This window comes from Mercenaria mercenaria, chromosome 2, assembly GCF_021730395.1.
Source record: "Mercenaria mercenaria strain notata chromosome 2, MADL_Memer_1, whole genome shotgun sequence".
Lineage (NCBI taxonomy): Eukaryota > Metazoa > Mollusca > Bivalvia > Venerida > Veneridae > Mercenaria > Mercenaria mercenaria.
Genome location: NC_069362.1, coordinates 99,481,993 through 99,501,725, shown reverse-complemented (window position 1 = coordinate 99,501,725; position 19,733 = coordinate 99,481,993). Strand labels below are relative to the sequence as shown.

General features: G+C 34.3%; 1 protein-coding gene and 1 non-coding gene across 3 annotated transcripts in view; one reads left to right on the top strand and one right to left on the bottom strand.

Annotated features, from left to right (window-relative positions):
• LOC123564699 (leucine-rich repeat-containing protein 45-like) overlaps positions 1-19,733 on the top strand; it is a 56,939-nt gene that overhangs the window by 32,517 nt on the left and 4,689 nt on the right. For both annotated transcript variants that reach the window (XM_045358447.2, XM_045358448.2), the window contains exons 3-14: positions 619-770; positions 1,975-2,036; positions 4,874-4,944; positions 6,505-6,683; positions 7,241-7,369; positions 7,926-8,038; positions 8,376-8,434; positions 8,757-8,834; positions 10,407-10,542; positions 12,045-12,122; positions 12,855-12,966; positions 13,567-13,637. In XM_045358447.2, coding sequence (XP_045214382.2) covers positions 619-770; positions 1,975-2,036; positions 4,874-4,944; positions 6,505-6,683; positions 7,241-7,369; positions 7,926-8,038; positions 8,376-8,434; positions 8,757-8,834; positions 10,407-10,542; positions 12,045-12,122; positions 12,855-12,966; positions 13,567-13,637 — 1,240 coding nt within the window. The remainder of the gene's footprint in view (positions 1-618; positions 771-1,974; positions 2,037-4,873; positions 4,945-6,504; positions 6,684-7,240; positions 7,370-7,925; positions 8,039-8,375; positions 8,435-8,756; positions 8,835-10,406; positions 10,543-12,044; positions 12,123-12,854; positions 12,967-13,566; positions 13,638-19,733) is intronic.
• Trnastop-uca (transfer RNA opal suppressor (anticodon UCA)) lies at positions 1,500-1,586 on the bottom strand. Its single transcript has one exon. It is a non-coding gene; the product is annotated as a tRNA-Sec (tRNA).

The window sequence follows — 19,733 nt, the reverse complement described above, 5'->3', positions numbered from 1 at the left end:
CAAGCAACATAACTCCATCCTGCTTTTTGCAATAATTATTGCCCCTTTTGGACTTAGAAAATCAATTTCTTCGTTGAGTATTATGTTTAAGTCGACTTTTCTCATAAACTATCAAAGCTATTGCTTTAAAACTTGCAACAGTTTTTCACCATCATAAGTGGACACTGTACATCAGGAAACATAACTCTATCCTGCTTTTTGCAAGAATGATGGCCCTTTTTAGACTTAGAAAATCGTGGGTAGGACAATATTTCTATTACACAAAAAAAATCAGATGAGCGTCGTCAGCATCCGCAAGGCGGTGCTCTTGTTTTTTAACCAGTTCTCTTAATGTATATATTCTGACATGATCTTTCTTGGCTCTGATTATCTAGTATGATTTTGAGAAGAAAAGGGACATAATTATATAAAATTTAAATAGCCTCAGGAGTTATCTCCTGTAAAAACATAGGGTCTGAACTCAGAATAATAAATTCTCTGCAGTATCTGTTCTTTTTTTTTTAAATAAGAAATTTGTGCTTAGTATAACTTTAAATATGTAGGAATATGTACATGTTGTATAAAAGGACAATCAAGCTGAAATAAATATGCAAAAGTATTCAAAATCATTGATTTCAGCTTGGAACATTCATCTAAGAAGGAGCGGTTGGTGATGAACCTTTCCACCAATAGTTTGACCAGTAAAACATGTGCTGTGCTAGGGAAGATTATTGCTGCAGATCATACATTTGTGGAATACAAGTTTGCTGACTGCATGCTTAGTGAAGATGGTGAGATTTTAAATTCTTTTGATTCATAATTATTTGCGGGGAAATGATTTTATGGATTTTTTTGGTTGTGCCAATCTTCAGAATTAATTCCCAACAAATAAAATTCCTGTTTATTCTGTTATCAAAGTCAAAGTTACCATGAAATAGTCACTATGGGCTTATTCATGAACTTGTTTTTCAGCAAAATTTAAGAAATAGCATTTTAAACCAGTTTCAGATTAGAGAATTGGTTTTAACACTTTACCAGTGTTAATAAAGTTCTTAGCTGCAACAAATTACTTTGTAAAATGAAATGATTTTCCCAAATTTTCATTTTTCCCAAATTTCTTGAATTATTAAATACTTTGAAAGTGCTCAGTTTTGTTTTTCCAGTATCAGCAATTTTCAGTATGATTTATGATTTGTCATTTTTTTAAATATATATTTTGTAATTGTTGTCCTTGTCTTAAAACAGATTTACTACCTTTACAGGTTTTAAATGCTCCAGCTGACAAAAGTAGACAGATTAATGGTGAAACACTTCTGTGTCCCAAAAAATTACTTTTGTCAGTCCAACATTACTGTCTTTTATATTTCATGTACCATACATAAGAGAAACTATAATTTTAAAGTATATTATATTATATGGGTATAATTATGATTTACAAATTGCGTAAATATGCAGGAATAGAGCTAATTATGGTTGTTTCCATGATTGAATAAAAGGATTTATAGAAAAAGTGTATTCTCCGCCTGAAAGGTGGAATTGAACCACTGTGACGCTAATCACCTACAGGTTTGAAGCCTGCACCCCGGACCACCGAGGGTCATTCAGGCACTAATGGGACTATTCAGGCCATTTATATATTAGGTGTTTTCTTTTGTCATAATCACATGGTTTCAAAATTTAAATATGAAATTTCTTATTTTTTGTTCATGAATAAAAAATCAAAGACTTACAATAATTTTAAATACTTGTGATTCTGAATGTTTGAAAAGTTTCTAAAACATAATTTTTATAGCTGTTAGTAAATTTTTCACTTTCAAATTGGTAATATTTGTTGTCAATATCAGATTACATGTATTTGTTGGTTATATCAGGGGAGTTAATTATCTAGAACATTGTTTGATATCAGTATTTTGTATAATACTACTGATATATAGGAGATAGAAAGGTGCTTTAAAGGCTTAAAATGTTATCATTCATTTCTTCCTTTGTTTTCAGCTGTCAAAGGTTTATCTCATGGATTTTCCAGGAATACTTATGTCAGAAAAGTGGATTTGAAGGTTTGCTCAATTTTCTGTTTGAAAATAAATTTACTAGTAGTCAGATAGAGAAAGTAGAGAAATATAAGAAAAGTAAAAGTTTCTGTTGGTTTTCTTAAAAGTATTGATTATGAAATACACATTTTTGAAGCATATTTTCTTAAAGGGAATGACAATTTTTAATAACTTAATTGAAATTTTTTTTTCTCAAGCAGATACTAAGTTATACAATTTTAGGGAATTTTCATGAAGCAATTTAGAAAATACAGCTGAGCACTGATGCTCAGTGAAGAACATGAATACATTTATTTTTTGCCTTTCACTTTGACAAAAATGGATGTTTGAAGTAACAATAAATTGGTTACCATAGCAATGGCTTTATGGGATATGCTTCTAAAGTTTAGCTTGACTATCCAGAAAATAATGAAGGCTAATGCACTTTCTCCTATGTCTGCATCCTTTATGGTCAAAGATTTTTATGAAGTCCAATATCTTCTCCATTAAGGTGGTCAATTGAAAATTGCTGTACTTGCTCATAGTGACACTGCACATAAGTTCAAACTTCAACATAATGTGTAACTCTACCTGCAATGATTCAAGAGTTATGCCTCTTACTTTAAACTTGTGGGGTGGGGGTGTATATGCCCTAAATTTAAATATACATGTATAAGGTATTTTTTTTTAAAGAAAAAATCAGTTGATCCTTAAAAACAAAAAAACCTAATAAACAAACATACCACAATTTTGTTGTGTTTTAAGAGGGTACAATTCATCTTTTTATACGCCCGCTTGAAAAACGGGACGTATTATGGGAACGCCCCTGGCGGGCGGGTGGGCGGTGTCCACAGACTTTGTCCGGAGCATATCTTCTTCATGCATGGAGGGATTTTTATGAAACTTGGCACAGTTGTTCACCATCATGAGACGGAGTGTCTTGAGCAAGAACTAGGTCCCTAGGTCTAAGGTCAAGGTCACACAGAGGTCAAAGGTCAAATTCAAGAATGACTTTGTACGGAGCATATCTTCTTTGTGCATGGAGGGATTTTGATGAAACTTGGCACAATTGTTCACCATCATGAGACAGAGTGTCATGCGCAAAAACCAGGTCCCTAGGTCTAAGGTCAGGGTCACACTTAGAGGCCAAAGGATACAAGAATGAAAACTTTGTCCGGAGCATTTCTTCTTCATGCATGGAGGGATTTTGATATAACTTGGCACAAATGTTCACCACTACGAGACGGAGTGTCTTGCGCAAGAACCAGGTCCCTAGGTCTAAGGTCAAGGTCACACTTAGTGGCCAAAGGTCAGATACAAGAATGACTTTGTCTGAAGCATTTCTTCTTGATGCATGGAGGGATTTTGATGTACAATTATACACCATCATGAGACAAAGTGTCATGCACAGGTCCCTTCTTTAGAATTACTTCCCTTTGTTGTTACTATAAATAGCTTGTATTGTAACTTTTCATTACTAGTCATAGGGGAAAAACGAGACCACTTTTCTGTAATACAACAAGCATGTTGCATCCAATTCTAAGGTGTATTTTGACCTATATCTACCTGGTAAGGATATTTGTGTAGACTTACAATTTTTTTTTTGGGGGGGGGGGATTTTTTTTATTTTTTTTTTTTATAAAAGATTAGCTTCTCTTAGTTGTTACTATAAATAACTTATATTGTAACTTTTTTATAAATTGTCCGTAGGGAAAAACCAAGACCACTTTTCTGTGGTACAACATAGATGTTACTTTCAAATTTTAGGTGTATTTTAAGGTATCTCTACCTGGTAAGGAGTTTTTATGGGGATTTAGAAAAACAAAAGAATTACAATAATTAAGTAAATTTTACCACAAAATTAACATATTCCATTTGCAAATACAAGTGCTAGTGTAAAGAAATTTGCTGTGATGGGCATATATTGTGACATTCTGGCACTCTTGTTATCTATTGCAGATACTATGTTAAAAACTTCACACTCATCTTTCAGGTAATAACACAAGGTTATGGCATCAGGTCTCATAACTCTTACATGATTTTAACAAATAATGCCCCCATTTAGGACTTAGAAAATCAAAGTTGAAGTTTTGCGTACAATTGCTCACTACAAAGTCAATGCAGATATTGAATTGAAACTTTAAACAAGTTATTGAGGAGGATTAAACACGGTGAAATGTGCATGTCCCATAACTCTGAATTGATTTTTAGCAGTAATACCCATTTTTGGACTTGGAAAATGCAGGTTAATGTTTTGCATGGAAATTACTTTCTCCAAAACTAATGCAGGTACTTGGTTGAAAGTTTGCATATGTGTTGGGTGCAATTGAAAAAAGACTACAGAACCAAGTCACATAACTTTTATATGACCTTTTACAATATACCTATTCTTAGATAGAATATCAGTTTCACTGACAAGCTTTCATACATCTGAGCACTCTGTCTAGACTGGCATCAGTCATTAGAGTCATTACATGTAAAGCACTTGGCCATAAAATCCTCTCTGATAGCCCTTTCTGATAAAATTTACAATATCTCTAGCCTGTGTCTCTGAGATAAGCCATAGTAAAAGGGAACCACAGAAAAGTTGATATATATTTAAAAAAAAAAAAATGGGAAATGTTTAATCTCAACAGACTGTGTAAGTCTACATTCTGTCACGAGTCAGCTCTTGTTTAATTTAGAAAATTCTCCATTCCATATTAATTTTAATGAAAAAGGTACAAAATGCTTTTCAGTGAATTCTAGGCAGTATTCATATTTAAATTTTGAGTTACAAAAGTTTTTTGATACAGAAGGACTGTCTACAATGGTAGTCCTATGTTGTATTTCTAACAATATTGCAATGTCTCTCTGTATGACAGGGTAACAACATACGAGGTCCAGCTGCTGAAGCACTTGGCAAAATGTTGAGACACAATAAAAGTATAGTAAGGTAACTTATTCTTGTTAATTTCCATTTTAAGGGTGTAACTCTAGATATATGTCAAAATATAAAAAGTACATTTATAAATAATTGTCAGTAATTGTAAATAAAGAGTAAACAAAGTGATCCCGTGAATTCTAAGTACCGGTAGTATTTACATATGAAAACACTAATGTAGTCTTCTAGAATATATAGAAAAGCTTGTTACTCAGCCAGAGCCAAAGATTGCTTACTTAGAAACCCTCCAAATGAATTAAGATAAAAGATATCTAGCTGGCTTGTGGATGGTCTGTGGCTCTGTCCAGGTGTCTACTGGTGCCTGCAGAATGTCCTGAGGGTCACTTAGGCTTTCTTCTCCATCATAGAAGTATATTTATTTTGAAATGTGTTAATAGAAGAATATCCCAAACTCATTATTAAGTGGCACATTTTGGATGTTTAGGCTGATGGGTAATGGTCTGTGACTTTGAATACTGCTTCTCACTGCACTCTGACTGCATTAGGTCCGTAATCCTGATAAAATGATTTCATTTTATCCAGTTGGCTTGCAAAAGGTTGGTGCTTCTACCCAAGTACCAGCCTGTGTGTGAAATAAAGTCTAGATGGGTGTCAGGGGTCTGCCTCCATCATTAGAAGTGGAAGGTGGATATAAATTATGGTAGTGTGACTTAAAAATCAACACAGTAGACAGAAAACAGAACCAGTGGTACATTATACAGTTGCAACACAAATTTTATGTAGTAGACCCATAAATTGCTTTGGAAGTTTCTGTATCACTATGTACTTTTTGTATGTGTTTCAACATTTTGGGTTGATATAAAAAGCCATACATGCATTTGGCTTTCCTTATCAGTTGAGTAATATTGGAAACTTGAAAGTAGCAGCACAAGAAGAGCCACTCCCAGTTTTCATTTTAGGTCCTTTTCCTTAGGTTTTTTGTCATAGCATGTAATAACGGATTTGTTAAACAGAATAAAACTGTTCACATAGAAAATGGATAACATCAAAATATTTTTATGCCCCCGAAGGGAGGCATATTAGTTTTCAACTGTCTGTCCGTTAGTTTGTTTGTTCGTTCGTCACAACGTTAACTTTTTGCATGAAGGCACTTTATTCGCGAACAACTGCACCCAGGACCTTCAAACTTCACATGCTGATAGTACTTATTGAGTACACGACCCCTACTGACTTTGGGGTCACCAGGTCAAAGGTCAAGGTCACCAGGTCAAAGGTCAATGCGCTGCGGGGGCATTTGTCACCATAAGTGACAGCTCTTGTTCATTCATAGAATATAAAAAAAGGGATCGTATGAGCCGCACCATGAGAAAACCAACATAGTGCATTTGTGACCAGCATGGATCCAGACCAGCCTGCGCATCCACACAGTCTGGTCAGGATCCATGCTGTTCACTTTCAAAGCCTATTGCAATTAGAGAAACAGTTAGCAAACAGCATGGATCCTGACCAGACTGCGCAGATGTGCAGGCTGGTCTGGATCCATGCTGGTTGCTAATGCACTATGTTGGTTTTCTCATGGCACGGCTCATTATGTACTCTTATATTTCATAGTATATGTCTGGAATGGAATGCTCTTGGAATGTTGGACAATGCTTTCACTATATTCTGTGAGGGTGTGGCAGCCAATAACACGCTTCAGGCATTAGATCTTCGAAATAACCAGATCAGTCACGACTCTGCAGCAGAATTGTGTAGAGCCCTTAAAGGGAACAGCAGCATTAAATCATTAGGTATACATGCTTTTTAATACAAATAGCTCTGTTGAAAGTGGACTTTGATAGAATAGTCAGATTTTTATTTGGTTGCTAGGCGCTGTCATAATGTAGATATAATTGAGCCGCGCCATGAGAAAACCAACATAGTGGCTTTGCGACCAGCATGGATCCAGACCAGCCTGCGCATCAGCGCAGTCTGGTCAGGATCCATGCTGTTCGCTAACAGTTTCTCCAATTCCAATAGGCTTTAAAAGCGAACAGCATGGAGCCTGACCAGACTGCGCGGATGCGCAGGCTGGTCTGGATCCATGCTGGTCGCAAACCCACTATGTTGGTTTTCTCGTTGGTAGGCTCATATCTTTGATATCCTAGCTGTGTTTAATTGAGTTCTTGATATTTGTTCAAATAACTAGATTGATCATCATCAAAAATTCTTTAGAAATATATACAAAATGTTATGAGATCCCACATGAGTGAATTCAGTGGCTTTCTATGATTTTTGATTTTTGATTTCCATAATGAAATGAAAAAGGCATATTTGTGTTTTTTGTACTTCATCATGTGTGTTACAGATTTACGATGGAACAATGTTGGACTGTTAGGAGGAAGGGCCATCATAGAAATGTTACAGACCAATAAAGTACTGACACGAATAGAGTTGGCTGGAAATAATATTCCTGCTGATATTCTAAAATCTATAGGTATGTATCATTTGCAGTGTGATGACCATAAATTCTTCCAGCACTTAGGTTGTTTGTGAAACTATGCAGGGGATTGTGGTGCTTATGAGATTGGTAGGGTTGTTCAGTTTTTGTGATATCATTTAAATTTTTTGGGCATTAAATCTTAGTTTCGGTGAAAACAGCAGTTTAATTAATGGATTTTAATAAGTGAGTTTCGTCCAAGTACTGTGAAATCATTATTGTTCGTGGGGGACTAATTTTCGTGGTTGAATCAATCCACGAAATAATATCCCAACAAATTTTAAATTCCCACTCATTTTATGTTCACAAGTTGAAATCCACGAATTTTCATCCCCACGAAATTGCCGTTTTGACCAAAACCACGAAATTTCATGCCCACGAAATTAAATGATTTCACAGTATATCACTAGATTTAGCTCACTTATAGTGGCATTGTTATGAACTTGGAATTTGTTGACAATGAAAATGTTTGATGATCATGTCATGAGTAATTTATCAATAATTTATCAAGGCCATGATTAATCAGCACATTCCTTCTGTGTTATTTCTACAGAAACAGCATTAAGTCAGAACCAGGACCGTGCATTGATCACAGATGAACATCATAAGAAAACTTCTATGCTGACAAAACATCTTCAACATCTAGAGACAGAAAAACTTACACAGGTTTGTCTTTTGATATCTCTAGAAATATTAGTAGAATAGTCTCTAGATTTCATTATTATTTATTTCATTAATGTTTCCCCCTTCACATCCTTTATCAAAATGAAAAGAAAAAATTCTAAGTAATATTCTGCATCTTGGCAACAAATAAAATACAATGCTGTAACTGATGTAACACAGTGTAAGGCTATTGACAAGTCCATTTCGGGCATTGCATTTCAGTTGTATTCAAATAATGCCAAGATGTATAATACATATAAAAAGATATAGACTTCTTCAAATTTAAATGTAAAAGAAATATTCTCCTTTTCTTGTTCAGACTTTCTTGTTTGCATTTCAGATGGATGAACTGATGGGAACTATAGACAAACAAGAGGAGTTGTTACGAGATTCTAAAAGGTAGCACATTTCATTATTTTCATTTCGTAATTTTACTAATTATTCCAGAAATATTACTGTGGAATTTGTGAAACAGTGAAAGTAGTCATGCATGTCATTTGTTTATCTTAGTTTATTTACAGCTCTACAATTGGACTCTTGTTAATTAAAGTAAATTAATTTAGGCAAATAAAGGTGCAGTAAAGTACACAGATCCATCTAATTATTTGATTTCTGCATGTTTTATGTGTTGAAGTTAATTTACTTCTTAGTAAATTAAAATGTATTATAATTATAGTAAAATACACTTACAGAAAAACGATGTACATGTAAATTTTTCTAGGTCATCCAACTCAAAAATCAGCCAGTTACAAGTTGCATTAGGTGAAAGAAAAGCAGCATTCAACTCACTAGCTTCCAAGTAAGTCTTAAGTTTTGTTATTGGAGTGGTTGAGATTTGATACCGTTATGCTGTGGGTTTATTTATAAAGTTTATTTGAAAAAACATTTAAATTTGTTGGCTATGGTGTTCAGTTTGGACCATCAGTATTCTTATTTCTGATCTTCATTGTTTTGAAAGTCGAGAGCATGAAACTACGATGATGAAAGTTGAAAACATGATGGTGAAAACTCTAAACTACAATGGTGAAAGTCAAAATCACGAAACCACGATGATGAAGATGCAGTATCATTTCGCTTTTTCATCATCGTGCTTTTGACTTTCGTCATGGTAGTTTCGACTTTCATCTTAATGATTGTGGTTTAGACTTTTACCATCGAAAGTCGAAAGCATGATGAAAGTCAAAAGCAAGATGATAAAAGTTGAAACCACTTTGGTGAAAGTCGAAACTACGATGATGAAAGTCAAAAGCACGATGATGAAAACATGAAACTGCTATAATAAGGGCTCGGCGTGAAACTAGTCTATCTTATTCCATTTCTATATACACTTGGACTAGTTTCGCGTTGAGCCCTCGTTAATTGTGAAAATGCAAAATGATATCGTATTTCAATCATTGTGGATTTGTGATTTAGACTCACCATCATAGTTTCATGTTTTTGCCATTGTGATTTCGACTTTCAACATCGTGGTTTCGACTTTCATCATAGTAGTTTTGTGATTTTGACTTTTGAGGTATGAGTTCAGGAATAAAAATCTTGATGGTCCAAACAGAACACTGTAGACTGAAATTTTTTTTATTGAAATCAAAACCACGTTTTTTTGTCAGACTGTGTCAAATTCAAACACAGATTTTTTTGTATTGAATGTAGATATAATGTACTTGTTTATACTTCATTTAAAAATGTAGATTTTTCAGTTGAAAATCATTTGCATTTATATTCAGAGATGGGCTCATTTAGAATATCAGACTGTTTTGATAAAACATATTACGTATTTATATATGGAATTTTTATTTGTAATATTTTTGAAGTAAAGGATATTCAGGTTTTTATTCATGAATATGCACAACTTTTATTTTCTCAAATGGTATGAAAATAAAATATGTCAGGAGTTGCATAGTTACAAGAGAAATAGTATTGGTCTCTTTGGAGAGATTTAAATGCTGTGTACTCCTGTATATACAGAATTCAATGTACTTGAGGCAGGTAGCAGTCATTGTAAATGTTATATCCTGACTTTAGCAAGACAGAGAAAGTGTATAATAGATAATACAATACAAAGATTATCAAAACAATATGATGCTTGTGTGTATATGCCCTATATTTATAGATTGTTTTCATCATAAATGAACATGGGTCAAAACTATGTTGACACATTTACAAATAAAGTTTGCTGAATGTAGTTTTGTTGACATGGATGCATGCATGCTTATCCGAATCTCTACATCAGAACCTCTTTCACTGGACAGATTGTGACTACCACTTGAGAAACAGACTTACCAATTTCTAGTCAAGTGACAACCATGTAGAAAAATCATCCATGTTTTTTTTGGTAATCATGAATATTCTGCATGTATAATGTTGTTTTCAGACTTGCCATGACAGAGTCAGAACTAGCTCTAGCAGAACAGAAGTGTAATGACTACAGTGTCATCATAAATAGACTAAAACAGGAACTGTCTGACTCTTCCACTGTACATCAGAGTGACATACGTAGGGAAAGGGAGGTAATTACACAAGTCTATAAATTATGTATCAAGATCTTATTTCTGTTTAAATTTAAATGCTTAAAAGAATTGACTGTGGTATTGTAGGTGATAGCTCTTTGAAAATTGTAGTATACTGAGTTAAAGTCCTTTTAGTTTTCTAAAGGAATAATTGAACAAGGGAATTGATGCTTTGATAAAATCATGTTGTGATGTACATCATGTAATTAGCTGTAGTCAGTGACTCATGAATGTTTATGTTATTTTTTGTTTGTTTATTATGATATGATAATAAGTTAAAAAGTAGATGCAGTTAAAATTTTTATTTGTAAATCTGATTATTTATTTCTTAGAAGAATTCTTTAAGAACACAGTCATCCACAACCTATGTAGAGAAATGCCATTGGGAAGATAAGAGACTTTGTTTCTGCATTGGAGATTTTAGTTAACTAAGAAACCAGTTTAGTCAGAAGAAAATAATTGTCTTTAAAGGGAGGTTTTTGTCATACAGAGGCATTGTAAACAGGGGTTGCAAAATACTTTTTGTACATTTTGAGTAGCAGCATTTAAATCTCTGCAAAGGGCACTACAGTAACTCAGAAAACCATTTCACTTTTTCTTCATGGTTTGAAAAAGTAGAAGGTTATCTTTTATTGCAGAGTATGCCATCTGTTTCAGACATTCTCTCATACTAGAAATTTTTATGTCCCACTTTAAAGAACATGCCATATTGTTTTGCTTGTTGTCTGTTGATATACCATTTGTTTTCTGTTCAATATCTAGAAAATGCTTAGTCCTACAGTTTTAAAACATCATAGTTTCATTGACTGTGGTCAGTAGATGACCCCTGTAGGTTTTGGGGCCAAAAGGTCAAAGATCAAGGTTACAGTGAAACTGAAGGATTTCCTCTCAATAACTAAAGAACCATTTGGCTTACTGCCTTTAGACTTCATAGGATGATTGTCTGTGGTCTGCGGATGACCGCTAATATTTTAATGGCCAGCCCCTTTAGCTTAGTAGGTAGAGCGTTGGTCTATGGATCGCAGGGTCGTGAGTTCGATCCTCGGGCGGGGCGTATGTTCTCAGTGACAATTTGATAAATGACATTGTGTCTGAAGTCATTAGTCCTCCACCTCTGATTCATGTTGGGAAGTTGGCAATTACTTGCGGAGTACAGGTTTGTACTGGTACAGAATCCAGGAACACTGGTTAGGTTAACTGCCTGCAGTTACATGACTGAAATACTGTTGAAAAACGGTGTTAAACCCAAAACAAAACAAACAAATATCTTAATGGCCATTGGGTTAGTAAGGGAGACTTCCTGTTCAGGCAATCAGTTAATGGTTTTTCCCTACTTCCTGAATGGAAAAGTTGTTACTAAAAATAGCAAAATTGCCATTTTAACTTGTTTCATTAAAAAAATGCAATGCATAAGAATACTAGGCAAACTGATTCTTATTTCAAATGCTTTGTGATGATGCTTCATGCCATAAAATGTTTCATTTTCCATATATTTCTTACAGGATAGATCTAATACAGAAATGAAATTACTGAGGGAACTGTCAGAAGCAAATGAAAGAAATATTGGCTTTGAAACCAAGGTAATATTAATTGCAAAACATAATTTGATGTATTATGATGCCTAGTACTTGTTTTGTGCATTTTGTATCAGTAACAGTTTTGACACTGAAGTTTTGCATCAATAACACCACTATGCAATTAATGTGGCCAGCTTCTTTAATTCAGAATTGTTCTTGTAACTGATGACAATCCCAGACACTTGCCTGATCACATTAGTGTAAACTGAAGATAATTCAACATGATTTTGGCAGTATTTACTGCCCATAAGCATTTGATGAAAAGTTTTCACAATGCTGTTTGATCAAAATGCGAGATGTTCATATATATTCCACTTTATTTTGTAAAAATTCTGCTTTACATATTAAGTAGGATAAGTTGCAAAATCCTTAGTATTACATGTTTTTCTTTGAACTATTGAAATATAATAGACTAGTTGAATATCTTCACAACTGGAAAGTTATCATAGATACATTGTACAGGTATGGAACTACAAAATGGATCAAGTTTGTTTAAAACCATTGAAAAGACACAAAATAAAAGAATTATTTGTTAACTTTGTTTTACACATAAAATATTCACTCCTAAACACCAGACATGTTCATTCTAGGCTATGCCACTGATGAACATATTGCATGTTGTGTTCATTTAGTAAAAGATATTTTGATCTTGTACTTAACACAAGATATATCCATTGTTATACACATATAATTTTACAGTTCTTGTGGTATGCATAAAAGTGATTAATATTACAGGTAGAAGATTTAGAGAGGAAGAGTCGGCAGCAGACGGAACAGATTTTTGGTTTCAGGGAGCAGATAACTTCACTGCAAGCTGAAATCAAGATGAAAGGTTCACAGTATGAAGGTAAGACATGACTCATGCACAAAAATTAACTTGCATAAACTGAAAACTTACGATGATATCAGTCAATGGCACTGTGGAATTTGCTTTATTTCTAAAAGTTACTGAAAGATATTCATCAATTTATGAATCTTTTTAATCCTACATTTTTGAAGATAGTTATATTACATTGCTCTTAGAGGCATCTATTGCTGAGTTCTAAAGGTCGCTTATGTGGGTTCAAAACATTGTTTGGGGTGTAGAAGTCTTTGTGCAAGGAAGCCATCAAGCTGGTTTAATGGAAGGCTGGTGGTTTTACTCATGTGCCAGCCCATGCCTGTGACATGGTTGGAGGGGCACCTTGGGTCTTTGCCCTCCGAAAAAGGCTGGAAAAGTTTTGACATAACTCGTTTGGTGGTGTGACTCTCGCAAAAAAATACAATGCTGTTAGTGCTGGAATCTGAAGCTATAGAGGCAATTCAAAGCGAGTTACCTCAACTATTAGGCCCGAAGGAAATATTTTCTAAATTATTGATTAAAGTTCATTAACAGCAGATTCATATCACATACATTATACATTTAGGGAAAGATTACAATAGATTCATATGACATATATATTTACAGAAAGATTACAGAGTGAAAGAAGTAGAAACAAAGACTCCTTACATGAAGCGGAAACAATAAGACAGAAAGAAGTAAGAACATCGTATATATTGTGAAATCATTTATATTTCGAGGGGTTAAAGCCAGAACAGTATAAGTCCATTTTTAGCTCACCTGAGCAATGCTCAGGTGAGTTTTTCTGATCGCTCGATGTCCGGCGTCTGTCGTCCGTCGTCTGTCTGTCAACATTTAGCTTGTGTATGCGATAGAGGCTGTATTTTTCAATTAATCTTCATGAATATTGGTCAGAATAATAACCTTGATGAAATCTAGGCCGAGTTCGAAAATGGGTCATCTCGGGTCAAAAACTAGGTCACTAGGTCAAGTCAAAGGAAAACCTTGTGTATGCGATAGAGGCTGTATTTTTCAATTAATCTTCATGAATATTGGTCAGAATGATAACCTTGATGAAATCTAGGCCGAGTTCGAAAATGGGTCATCTCGGGTCAAAAACTAGGTCACTAGGTCAAATCAAGGAAAAACCTTGTGTATGCGATAGAGGCTGTATTTTTCAATTGATCTTTATGAATATTGGTCAGAATGATTGCCTTGATGAAATCTAGGCCAACTTCGAAAATGGGTCATCTCGAGTCAAAAACTAGGTCACTAGGTCAAATCAAAGGAAAACCTTGTGTATGCGATAGAGGCGGTATTTTTCAATTAATCTTCATGAATATTGGTCAGAATGATAACCTTGATGAAATCTAGGCCGAGTTCGAAAATGGGTCATCTAGGGTCAAAAACTAGGTCACTAGGTCAAATCAAAGAAAAACCTTGTGTATGCGATAGAGGCTGTATTTTTCAATTATTCTTCATGAATATTGGTCAGAATGATAACCTTGATAAAATCTAGGCCGAGTTCAAAAATGGGTCATCTTGGGTCAAAAACTAGGTCACTAGGTCAAATCAAAGAAAAACCTTGTGTATGCGATAGAGGCTGTATTTTTCAATTGATCTTCATGATTATTGGTCAGAATGATTACCTTGATGAAATCTAGGCCGAGTTCGAAAATGGGTCATCTGGGGTCAGAAACTAGGTCACTAGGTCAAATCAAGGAAAAACCTTGTGTATGCGATAGAGGCTGTATTTTTCAATTGATCTTCATGAATTTTGGTCATAATGATTACCTTGATGAAAGTTAGACCAAGTTCGAAAATGGGTCATATGGGGTCAAAAACTAGGTCACTAGGTCAAATTAAAGAAAAACCTTGTGTATGCAATAGAGGCTGTATTTTTCAGCTGATCTTCATGATATTTAGCCAGAATGATTACCTTGATAAAATCTAGGCCGAGTTCGAAAATGGGTCATCTGGGGTCAAAAACTAGGTCATTAGGTCAAATCGAAGAAAAACATTGTGTATGCAATAGAGGATGTATTTTTCAATTGATCTTCATGAAATTAGGTCAGAGTGATTGCCTTGATGAAATCTAGGTCGTGTCTGAATATGGGTTATCTGAGGTCAAAAACTAGGTCACTAGGTCAAATTAAAGAAAAATCTTGTGTATGCGATAGAGACTGTTTTTTTCAATTGATTTTTATGAAATTTGGTCAGGATGATTGCCTTAATGAAATCTAGGTCGAATTTGAATATGGGGTCATCTGAGGTCAAAAACAGGTCACTTTGTCAAATCAAAGAAAAAACTTGTGTATGTGATAGAGGCTGTATTTTTCAATTGATCTTCATGAATTTTGGTCAGAATGATTGCCTTGATAAAATCTAGGTCGAGTTTGAACATGGGTTATCTAGGGTCAAAAACTAGGTCATATCTAAGAAAATGCTTGTTTTATCACAAGAGACCAATTTTTTGGTTCAATCTTAATGAAAATTGGTCAGAATATTTATTTCCATGAAGTCACAAGGTCAAACATGTTTTACACTGTTATGGTGTGTTTCTTAGGTGAGCGACCTAGGGCCATCTTGGCCCTCTTGTTCAAATAGTGGAGAAAAATGCAAAAGAAGGTTTTAGACACATATAACTTTTCACTGAATGGGAATATTTAGGTAAGATTTGGTTATATTACAGACAATAATGTTGTTATAATATGCGAAGAATATAAAAGGACTACTCACAAATTAAATTGGTTTAATAGTTAAAATTGTACTTAACTCAATCTGGCATACAACAAAATAGAAAATAATTCGAGGGTTCAAATGTGTTAAGAGCACTTAGTTCTCTAAAATATTGCAATAATGCTGATTTTATTGGATGCCATACTTTCACAAGTGCACTTACAACAAAACTATTGAATCTTATGACATGATTTACAAAGACTAAGGAAATATGTGCACTTAGTACAAATAGAAATGTTGAGTAAAATGTGTATAAAATTACAAAATATGTTTAAAATAATTACACCACACAAAGTTTCAACAATCCATTTTAGATATTAGGCAAAGAACGTTTTCCCATCTGTTTCTGTATAGTACCTCTTAAAACAAAACAACATTTTTGTACTTATAATAACTATTCAATATCAGACTCATCACTTACTTCAACATGTCTAGTTCTAATAGGCAGTCTCTGGCTGCTTTTTCAGAATGAATATTCTTGAAATACTATCAGATGGAATTCTGAAGATATTGTTCCATCAGAACAAAGCTAAAGAAGGTCCTTCCTTTTCTTGTGTGTAATTGGAGGTTTTGCATTGTAGATCGGCAGTAAATCAGATTTTATAGAAGCTCCTTTCCTTGATGATTTCAGTTTTATACATTGGAAATGTAGGTAATCGAAACTGTATTAAACATACTCATTTGCAAGTTTACCTTCTTTAAATTTTAACCTTTTATTTTTTTCCACTTTTCTGTCCCTTTTTATCTTAGCTTTTTTTTTGGAATTCATACTTTGCAATGCTCTTTATAGAAAGAAAAACTCTCACTGGTAAATGTGCTACAACAGAAGGATTTTTAGCTCACCTGTCACAAAGTGACAAGGTGAGCTTTTGTGATCGCGCGGTGTCCGTCGTCCGTCGTCCGTCCGTGCGTGCGTGCGTGCGTTCGTAAACTTTTGCTTGTGACCACTCTAGAGGTCACATTTTTCATGGGATCTTTATGAAAGTTGGTCAGAATGTTCATCTTGATAATATCTAGGTCAAGTTCGAAACTGGGTCATGTGCCTTCAAAAACTAGGTCAGTAGGTCTAAAAATAGAAAAACCTTGTGACCTCTCTAGAGGCCATATATTTTACCAGATCTTCATGAAAATTGGTCAGAATGTTCACCTTGATGATATCTAGGCCAAGTTCGAAACTGGGTCATGTGCCTTCAAAAACTAGGTCAGTAGGTCTAAAAATAGAAAAACCTTGTGACCTCTCTAGAGGCCATATATTTCACCAGATCTTCATGAAAATTGGTCAGAATGTTCACCTTGATGATATCTAGGCCAGGTTCGAAACTGGGTCACGTGCCGTCAAAAACTAGGTCAGTAGGTCTAAAAATAGAAAAACCTTGTGACCTCTCTAGAGGCCATATATTTCACAAGATCTTCATGAAAATTGGTCAGAATGTTCACCTTGGTAATATCTAGGTCAAGTTCGAAACTGGGTCACGTGCCGTCAAAAACTAGGTCAGTAGGTCAAATAATAGAAAAACCTTGTGACCTCTCTAGAGGCCATATTTTTCATGGGATCTGTATGAAAGTTGGTCTGAATGTTCATCTTGATGATATCTAGGTCAAGTTCGAAACTGGGCCATGTGTAGTCAAAAACTAGGTCAGTAGGTCTAAAAATAGAAAAACCTTGTGACCTCTCTAGAGGCCATATATTTCATGAGATCTTCATGAAAATTGGTCAGAATGTTCACCTTGATGATATCTAGGTCAAGTTCGAAAGTGGGTCACGTGCGGTCAAAAACTAGGTCAGTAGGTCAAATAATAGAAAAACCTTGTGACCTCTATAGAGGCCATATTTTTCATGGGATCTGTATGAAAATTGGTCTGAATGTTCATCTTGATGATATCTAGGTCAAATTTGAAAGTGGGTCACGTGCCATCAAAAACTAGGTCAGTAGGTCAAATAAAAGAAAAACCTTGTGACCTCTCTAAAGGCCATATTTTTCATGGGATCTGTATGAAAATTGGTCTGAATGTTCATCTTGATGATATCTAGGTCAAGTTCGAAACAGGGTCATGTGCGGTCAAAAACTAGGTCATTAGGTCTTAAAATAGAAAAGCCTTGTGACCTCTCTAGAGACCATACTTGTGAATGGATCTCCATAAAAATTGGTCAGAATGTTCACCTTGATGATATCTAGGTCAAGTTTGAAACTGGGTCACGTGCCTTAAAAAACTAGGTCAGTTGGTCAGATAATAAAAAAACCTTGTGACCTCTCTAGAGGCCATACTTTTCATGGGATCTGTATGAAAGTTGGTCTGAATGTTCATCTTGATGATATCTAGGTCAGTTTTGAAACTGGGTCAACTGCGGTCAAAAACTAGGTCAGTAGGTCTAAAATTATTAAAATCTTTTGACATCTCTAGAGACCATATTTTTCAATGGATCTTCATGAAAATTGGTCAGAATTTTTATCTTGATAATATCTAGGTCAAGTTCGAAACTGGGTCACATGAGCTCAAAAACTAGGTCACTATGTCAAATAATAGAAAAAACAACATCATACTCAAAACTGGGTCATGTGGAAAGAGGTGAGCGATTCAGGACCATCATGGTCCTCTTGTTTGTTTTTACCATTCTCAAAATTCTTTCCGACTGACAGGGTATGAATACAGTAACAGTTACTGAAGTTACTTTCTTTGCTCTTCTATCGCCTCATTTATACTGCTACTCCATTTACGATCATTATCTGTTTGCATAAGTTCACTTACTTAAAACTTGCTAAATGGTTTCTATGTTATTGTACTTTTCGAATGCATGCCAAGTGTATATAAAAATCCCCTTGATCAATATTCCCTTCACTGAAAAAAGACAGTATGTTACAAAATCCCATTCATACTTTTGCAGGGGTATCATATTCCCCTCTTTAAAAATAGCAGGGGTATCATAATCCCCTTCTTGAAAATGTTAGGGATATCAAAATCCCCTTGATTAAAATACCCTCTACTGAAGAAAATATTAACAAGGGTAACTTTTAAGTTAATATTTGAAGAATTGTGTGGTTCCTATTTTGATAAAGTGAAAATAATCAATGAACTAACTTTTAAGTATTTTATTAAACCATTTTATATCCAAAATTCAACAAAATAGAACATTGAGTTTTAACAACTGATAAACTGTAACGGTGGAAGTGAAAATAAATATTAATAAAAATGAATAATACATTTCTCTTATCGTTTTCATTAAAATTATTATCAGTGTTATTAAATAAACAACAGTATTTTCTGACAAACAAGTATAGATCAACTTTATGCATTGAAGTGTGTCTGAACCTTTAGCTCATAACAATACTGCGAGGATAGCGGATAAGTCACGCCTCACTAATTGACGTTGAATTATACCAACTAAACACTATTATCACTAAATGGCAAATTCTGTAACAATAATTATCAATTTTGATTGTCCCCCACTTTAATGTTACAGCAACAATTCTCACATTCACAACTATCACAATGAAAACATACATGCTTTACTGTCCTAGTAAATTATTTCATATACATGTAAGTCAACTTCAGAGTTCACAAGAGTTTCTTTATTCTTCAGATATTTTCCACAATTTACATGTTGACCTTAAATTCGGCAAAGAGAAGAAAAACAAATTGTAGCAACCTAACTTTCTCTTTATACATGTAATAAACTTGGTTGACAATGGAACATGGAGTCAGTAAAACGACTTTGACTGCGGATAGTTGGTTTTGTTTTGCGCTTAATTTGTTTAATTTTTTTCTCTATCTCTGGTTTTCATTTTACTATGTTCCCGATTAAACAGTCTCAACTGTTTTGTCACCTGTTCTGTCAACTCTTGTTTTCTGTTCACAGCACAAGCTTGACAAAAAAACTGATAGTAATTTACCTCCTTTTATAATTCCCACACATAGTTTTAATACTTTTCTTTGCCAAAACTATTTAATATATACGAATATGGCAGAATACTGTTAAATCTGGATAGTTTTCACCATTTTAACAGGGAACAATATAAGTTATCATGTGAATATAACATAAACCTTAATATAGATAT